Genomic DNA, 8648 nt, shown 5'->3' on the forward strand with positions numbered 1-8648 from the left:
CTCTCTCTCCCTCTCCCTCTCTCTCTCTCTCTCTGTGTCTGAAGGGGAGTTATGATTTAACATATACAGAGGAAGTTAGTTGTTCCAGCAGCTGAATAACTTCCCTCTAAGAGAACAGCTCACTCTAAAGGATACGGGCATGACAAAGAACATCCTCAAGTTGGTGGAACATTTAAGGAAGCGGACTGGAAATACTGACGTTCATTTCCCTTCTACTGTTTATGACTGGTTCGCTCAGCTGCTAATTGACCAGATATCATTGTGAGGAAGACAATACAGCCCTGAATATAGGCCGATGAGCGGCCTCAGCAAACTCTGGACAAAGACTCCCTGTTCTCTCCATAAAACACCAGACCGTCTCATCCCTCCTGACTTGATTCACATGTTATGGCTTTGCCACATTGTGCAAAAAAAAAAAAAAAAAAAAAAAAATCATGTTTAAAAGGTTGAAAGAGTGTGTGACACCATATAGCTGCTGGGGAAGAATAACCCAGCTGTTTAACCTGCAGGCTGTTTGTGCATGCGTGTTGTCTGCTGTCTGATCCCAGATCCCAGTGAGGAGCTTTCTGATGAATGAGGTTCCCTGCTTTTATTGATTCTCTCCATAGCTTTGATGCTGTGGAGAGATTGCCTCTTAGGGCTACATACAGTTATATACCTACAGTTCAGTGAACAAAGGACTGGGGAATACAATGTGTGTACAGAGTGTATATCCAGTATCTGTGTGTGTTTGACAGAACAAAACAGTATTGATTTATGGCCTGAACAAAAGAAGAATGTCTGTATGGGGAGTTGTATCCTCTGTAGCGTGGTAAAAACAAAAGAAAAACCAATGAAATGTAACATTAATACAGGCTTTTCATACTGTAAATGGACATTTTTTGTATCACAAATATGCCATTTTCAAGGTGATTGATAGAGCGTAGAGGGTCTGATTCACTCAGCCTGTTAATATCATCAATGCACAGTGTATGACATTCTATTAATGCATGAATAATATCTGTAATTTGGCACATTAGATATGTTTTGCTGAAATGCGGGCCTATGGTGGCGCTGTGGTGGGTAATCTGATGTTCCCTCTCATCACCATAATAACATGAGCACTCCTCCCAAAGCTCCGTCACCATGGTCACCGCGCCTTACATGACAAACACACAATGAGGAGACTTGAACGTGACTAACACACGCATCTGCACAAGCTCCGGCAGCTGCTTTTCTCATTCACATTTGCACCTATTTCCTCTGATGTTGAATGAACGAAACAGTTGATCTAATTTATTGCCTTATGAATAATGTATGCTGCGCTAACTGGATTGGATTGCTCTGCATTAATGTCTTCTTTTCAATCAATGCTGGCTTTGCAAAAACAGACTATCAGGCTAAAAGCCACCCATGTTCACGTGTGTGTAGGTACAAATGGTTTAATTTGTTTGAATGTATACATTTGAAGCAAACAAAATTGATTTAGCACATAAAATGTTCATTTTGCGCAAATAGATTGATCTTTTTGAAGTAAAAAATAAACACCTTAGTAATAAAAAAAATCTAATAATCTTCATATTTTGGTTCTGTAATCACATACACTCAATACCAGACCGGATATTTTATAAAAGCACTCAGTCAGTATGAACACATTACTCAAGCTTTCATCGTGTGTTATCAGTAAGGAGCTCAGTCTGAGCGCAGGGAGACAGTCAGTCTGTAATCATAGGTGCAGTGTCTGAGGTGGTGTCTGGCTCGGGCTCATAGTGCCCCTCCATCTCCTCCATCTCTCTCTCCACAGGCTCCTCCCTGCCTCTTAAGCATATTGGCCTCCTCTCTTTCCGCCTCCTCCTCTCCCTGTCAATTTCTTTAGCTGCTGTTGTCTGCTCCAGCTCCAGCATGGCCTGGTCGCTCTCTCCTCTCTCACCCAGGCCGAGGCTGTGGTCTCTGGTTGCGAGAGCCAGTCGCGCCCCTCTCCTTCCTGTTACTATGTGGAAGAGTGAGAAAGTGTCATCCGGGCGCTCTGTCACACACACTGTGGTCAGGCCTTGGTCGTTGTAGCTCTCCTGTGGCCTCTTGGGAGACTTGGTCTTTGTTTTCTTGCTCAATATGAAGTTGAAAAAGGCAGTCACTAGCAGCATTGTCCCTGCAATCACAAATGTTGACATGTCACTGTAAGAAAAGCACTTTAAGTCAATATGTTTGACGTAAAAAAAGGCCGATTATGACACCAGCAGTGCAGTAAACAGTGTTGTAATTATTAGTGTAAGTGTGGTAGCCGCTGGCATCATGTTACCTGGGATAATGGCGTGCCACACCAACACAGGATGCAAGAAACAGACCACTGACATTATAGAGTAATAGAGGAACTTATGGAAGCCTCCGATGCGCGCCATCTTCCCCCACAACACAAACAGTTGCCAGTCTGGAGGACGGCTACAGAGAGACGAGAGAGGAGGAGGGCTGAATCTGTAAAACAGGCTTTCTCTCATACAGACAGTCAGCCACTATACCAACATCTCAATATTAGGACTGAAAAATTATAATTTTTGTGACTTTTGACAGGAAAGACAGCTAGTTATATGAATGCTGATATGACAAATATCATGGAAGACTAAGAAAAATAAAGATAAAATTTATATTTAGGTGTTTTTACACTGACAAGGTTCACCCCTGAACACCATTCAGTGGATGATGAGTGAGTTTCTTCTTGCTTTGTGCTATAGTACCCGTGCAGATAAGTGTTGTTTACTCACGGCAGACACATGACCAGGAGTGTATCCAGGAAGTAGGCCAACTCAAACATCATGATGCCAACGGATGACACTCTGGTGGGAAAAAATATGTTTGGCACCAGATGAAACTGATACAGTGTCTGTGATAAAAATCAGTTCTTAAACTATGTAAACTAGATCCAAATATGGACGACTTTTCTTGTTTCTGTGTATTTTATCTAGGGCTGATAGCGAAGATTGTTTGACGAAGGAGCAAAATGTGGGTTGCAAGGAAAGGCTTCAAGTATCCTGTGACAAACAATAAAAAGAAGAGATATCACTTACATGAGGTACAAAGGAGTTGTGGTTTTTCTTCTCTATATTGTGTTTAAATAGTCTGATAACCATCTTCACTTGTGAACCAGAAAAATGCCTTGAGGTTAACTATCATAAGTACGCTCCCCTCTCTCAGAGGAGTTAACGCTCTGTTGTGTGTTTCTGTAAACGTATGCGTGTGTATGTTCAGAGTGCATCTGTATTTGTGTGTACAGACTGAGTAAACAGCTGCTGAATTTCTGCTCTCCTCTGGGAGAAGCTTTCCTGTGGCTCTGTGGGAGTTTGGCTGTGAGCCACAGAGATAATAAGAAGTGGCAGAGAGGTCGCTTTTCTGCTCCTTCTCTATGCACCTCTGACTCCCTCCCAGCATCTCCTCGCAAGTATATTTGTGTATGAGTGATTATGAAGGCAGGTATTGTATTGTAATTGTTTTCCAAGAGCCCTTGGGCCACACATTCTTTGCCATATTAAAATCCAGGCGGTCTGGCACTAGTTAGTCTGAAGTAGTCAGGATTGCTTTGTGAGGTTTGATATAGTATATTACAGAAGTAGAATAAAAAACCTAAGCACTTACAGTAGGTAGATGCCGAGGCTGTTGAATTCTCCCAGTTGTAGGGTTTCCACTCCTACAGCACATAACACTAAAAAGGAAGCAAAATATAGATTTTTTTTTCTTTTTTTCCATCCTGTGACTTACTGGTGAGCAAATTCTGTCCACCAGATGTCAGACTTTGTTCATGATTTTTCTTCTTTAGCGACGGGCAAGCGTGCAGTGGAGGATAAAGCATCTTAAACTGAGATGATCAAATATGACAACATGCATAAACATGCTTTCTGTCTTGCTTTCACTTTTACTGTTTTACTGTTTATTTTTGCCCCACTTGTGTCTTGATTGTTTTCATTCGTAGTCTTTAATTTCATTCTTACAGCAGCTAATTGATTTTAGTCCTTGATGCAAACCATTTTTCTCTCCTCATGGGACAATAAAGATGACCTGAAGTCACGCTGAATTCATAGTGTACATCTGTACTGAACTGATGATATAAGTAACATAAAGATACTTAAAGAGCACTTTATATCAGTAATTGTTGTAATTGTTTCCGTCATGGTCACAAAATTGTGGTAATAGCTTGCTCATGCTTGTAATTACCATGTCACTGCCAGCAGGCTATAGGTCATTTTATCTGAGTGGACATTTAACACATCACAGATCTTCTGCCAGTGAACCATGACATCTTAAACAGTCTCAACATTTCGCCCACAAGGACCTTTCTCAAGATTGCTTGAGAAAGATTTTTAATCACTTTTTTCTTTGGAATTGGATATTCAGGCAAATTGATTCTCTGCACCACAGCAGAGACTAAACAAGTGGTGTGCGTGTTGCCTTCTAATCTTAAACAATCTCACCACTTGTGAAATGGTAGATCACAGCTTTTTCTGACAATCCTTCCGCTTATCTGATATCTTCATCTCATGAGAAATACATGATACAGAAAAGTATTTCTTCTATTCTTGTATCTATAATTACTCTGGATGAAAGCAAACTTTGGAGATCATAAAAAGTGATGCTGGGCCAAAGCTTGAAGTTGCTGATTTATTCCTCTTTGTGTGTGCCCTTAACCTCTGATGTAATAGTACAGGAAGAGGCCAATAGATAATTTCTCTCAAAGGATCTATAAAATACTTTAAGTAAATTGAGATACACTTCTGCTATCGTGACAATCATTTTGTTTAGATGTGAAGATTCCCAAAACGGTCAAACACATTTGATGGAATAAAAACCGAACACTGCTGTATTGATGAGGGAGACGGATAAGAATTCTTCCTTCGAGGTATGGAAGAGGTAAGCATGGTTAAGTGGTGATCACCTCCAAACACATGGAAGCAGTTTCTATGAGCTACTTACCAGAAACCCTGAGATAGAATCTACACCAGAGGGAAATCATGGGAATGCAGCTAAGTGCTCTCTGGTAGTTTATAGAGTGTGAGAGGAATTAACGCTGCATATAGACCAGCCGGTTATTAACATATATTATCTCCCTGCATGTATGTCTGTCTGTAGAACACACACAGAGGCAGACAGACACAGGCAGGGAGTTAAATACTCCATAAATGTACAAGCGCACACACGCGTATAGAAACAATGCATAGAAAGCTCATGAAGGTGAGAATGTATAACGACTTGTGATACACGTGTGCCCAGTAACCCAGCTGGATACAGAGACTTGGTTTTGGTGTGATGTGAGGCACATGGCTCTCAGTAAATGTTCAGTGTCTGCAGCTGTTTGAATTTAAGTGGAGGGAGGTCCCATATTTTTTGAAGGAGGCAGCAAGCAGAGAGCTATTTCCCCTGTGATGATTTAATGTGGCTAAGAGAGCTGCGTGCAATCTGTCCCTGTTTGCATGAGCAACAATAGAGGAGTAGGGACAATAATAGTAAAGCTGCGTATGACCAAGCACAGTTTTATATGCTCTATATATATCAGCTAAGAGATGGTTTGGTGTTCTTGGAGGTCAAGAATACACTTGGCCAACATCACGCTTTAGCCTTCTAACATTTAGAGTTTATGAAAAACAGTTGGGTAACGCTGTCCCCATGAGAGCTTAAGGTTGTTCAAACTTCCTGAAAAGATGACTTTTGAGATGCTTTTTTTGTTTCAGCACAGATAGAGAGTCAGATATCATCTTTAAACAATAGATTGCAACATTATGTAAAATAAAACTACTATTACCACTACTGCTACTACTACTACTCCTATTTTATGTTGCATTTCAAGTCCTTATTTATATTTTTACAACAGTATGTAAGCTCTGACTGACCAACTTATCACAGAGTTTGTTGTGCATCTACTAGAGTATCCAAAGAGCCAAATCAGGCCTATACTGGAACAATCAGTGATACACATGACTGTAAATTTAATCCTATTATATTTTTCTGTTTGATTTCATATTCATATCTTACCTGTTGCCGTAGAAACACCAAGGATCCTGCAGATGCACTCGACCAAAATCCACCACATGCTCTCTGAGTTCCCCATGACCGTAAATACTTTTTTTTGGGGGGGGGAATGTAACCTTCTCACTTCTCTAATGCTCTCTGAGATAGTTGGTGATGAAGCAGTAACTAAAGTAGCATTCTAGACACATAGTTGACTGTTAACTTAGTGAATAGATGTGGGTAAAGAAAAGCCAAAGTCCAGTAATCCATGAGTGCCATGATGTTGGAAGCTCTTAGACTGTTTGTGTTCACCTCAGAAAGGTTTGTGACTCAATGCCTCTGTTGCTAATCAGCCTCACACATACACACACAAATGTGCACACACACACACACACACACACACATACACACACACACACACACACACACACACACACACAAACACACACACACACACACACACACACACAATAATAATACCACCTTCAGCTGGTTTTGCATTCCACCCTGTGTGTCAAGGTGAAACTGTTCAACTCAGGGTCATTTGTGCACTGTATCACTAATGTCATTAGATCTGGTTAAAAATTATCTGTGAAGAATTAATATAAAACTAACACACACACACACACACACACACACACACACACATACACATGTACACACATATTCAGAATTAACAGTCATTTGCATGCCCCCTTGAACTGCAGAGACCAGTGTCCTTTCAAAGAATTTCTTGCCCCGTCTGTACAATTTCGTCTTGTTTTCCTCCTTGGTGTGATTTCACAGTCTTGGGAGGATTCAGGTGCTTCAGTGTAATCAAATAAATCAGAAACATTTTTTATTTTGTCAAGGCCACAGTCATACATGGAGCTTGTACTTTGGCATCTGTTGGTTGGAACACTGTTTCAGGAGAGGAAGCTTTGGCATAATAGGCTGCAGCCTGCGTCAGGGAGCAAACACCAATGTTTTACTGCTTGGAAATATTATAAACAAGTTCCACTTAGTGTGCAGTTTGCTTTGATGCAACCTTGACTCTCTGTATGTTGTGACTAGTGTAATAATGCCACAAGAACCAGCAGAGACCCTTTGACACACTTAAACAGGCAAAACTACAAGCCTGCATAATCGGTTGACGCAGGTTTGGCTGAGGTGTAAGCTTGTTCAGGCACAGCAGAGGCCTTTTTGGAACGAGCGGTAAGAGTCACAGAGCTCCCACACACACACATACACACACACCCTGACTCCTGTTAGGGGCCAAAGTAAGCTACGTAAATCTCCTTAAAGTCTCTAACAAAGACACTTTGTGTTTTTGTACCAGTTCCGCTTGTTTCCAGCTTAGCATCCAGTATATTTATGGCGTTTATGGTATAGAGTGTACGTGAGTGTGTTTGAGCTGTTCTGCAGCAAAGACTACTGATACTAGAAGTGCAGCGACAAATATAACAATATAATTTGTGCTCCTTTTCTAGGGATGGCAATGTCTGTACGCCACCTTAGTCCAGACTGTCCAACAACTATCGGATAGATTGGCATGAAATTCATTATAGACATTTCTTGTCCCTAGATAAGTGAGCCTACTGACTTTCATAATTCCATGAATTTTCCTCCAACGCCACCACCAGGTCAAATTTTGCACTTATCCAGTGAAATATCTCAAAATGCACTTAACGGATTAGCACCAACATTTGTACTGACTTTGATGGTCCCCTGATCTTTCCTCCAATGCCAGCATAAAGTTGACATTTTTTGTTGTTTTGATAAAACCTCTTGACAACAATTGACAATTTAGGATGAATTGTAATAACTTTGGTGATCCCTCAGCCTTTTATGTAGTATCATCATTGGGTCAAAATTAATTTGTCCAACGTTAGTTTTGACGAAATACCAACATAAGACAATCCCATTAGCCTTAGCTTTGCTTTGTGTTCAGTTAGTTTTGCTAGTGTGGCTATAGACTCTTACTCTTATTAAGAAGTACTTACTTTATAAGTTGTAACCACTGGTTTTATTTATAAAACAATGAATTCATGCCTAATATATCAGTAATAGTTATTTTTAAGAACATCTTTTGTATTTCCAGCTTAGAAAATCTATCCCCCTCTTGCACAACTTGTTTTGTTGTTTTATCTAGCTCTCTCATTCATCAGTAATAATAATAAGCTTATTAGTTTTTTTGATTGTGTAATGGACTGCATATGCAGTGCTTTTTTAAGTACTTTATAACATGTCTCTTATTGGCTCACACGCCAATGGCAGCAGAGTTACCAGGCAATTGCTTTTGATAACCTAATCATCAAGATGCTGGTCACTCTGACATGTGGACAGGAGAAGCCACAAACCACAAACCATTTAATGAGCCACAGCTGCCTTTACACTTAAATGCTGTAAAAGACTCAGAGTACATGCCAGGACAATCGTTTGACCGCCCACTTCTACCTCATGTGATTTAACTGATAAGAAAGAAAAATACATTTGAAGAAATCTTGATTAAATCCCATGTATACTGCAGTGTATAGTTGCACATGAACAGACATACATGAGGTAGGAATGTGTGCTGTGCATATAAACTGAGCCTTGCTGCCATGGCCATAGCAGGCTCTTTGTTTGTGTTTATTTGACATGGCTGGCTCTCATGATGGCAGAAAAAACAGCCCTCTAAAAGCATAATTTATGATAAC

The 8648-nt window shown here is 40.4% G+C and overlaps 1 protein-coding gene across 1 annotated transcript; it reads right to left on the bottom strand.

The window, feature by feature from the left end:
* Positions 1 to 388: 388 nt before the first annotated feature.
* On the bottom strand, positions 389 to 6347 carry tmem72 (transmembrane protein 72). The gene is made up of 5 exons (XM_044371928.1): positions 5995 to 6347; positions 3607 to 3673; positions 2739 to 2810; positions 2279 to 2418; positions 389 to 2128 (listed from the first exon to the last, which is right to left on the bottom strand). The coding sequence occupies exons 1-5, from the start codon at positions 6068 to 6070 to the stop codon at positions 1695 to 1697; spliced, it is 789 nt and encodes a 262-aa protein (XP_044227863.1). The 5' UTR covers positions 6071 to 6347; the 3' UTR covers positions 389 to 1694.
* Between the last annotated feature and the right edge of the window lie 2301 nt (positions 6348 to 8648).

The sequence above is a fragment of the Thunnus albacares genome, chromosome 14 (assembly GCF_914725855.1).
Source record: "Thunnus albacares chromosome 14, fThuAlb1.1, whole genome shotgun sequence".
NCBI classification, from domain to species: Eukaryota; Metazoa; Chordata; class Actinopteri; order Scombriformes; family Scombridae; genus Thunnus; species Thunnus albacares.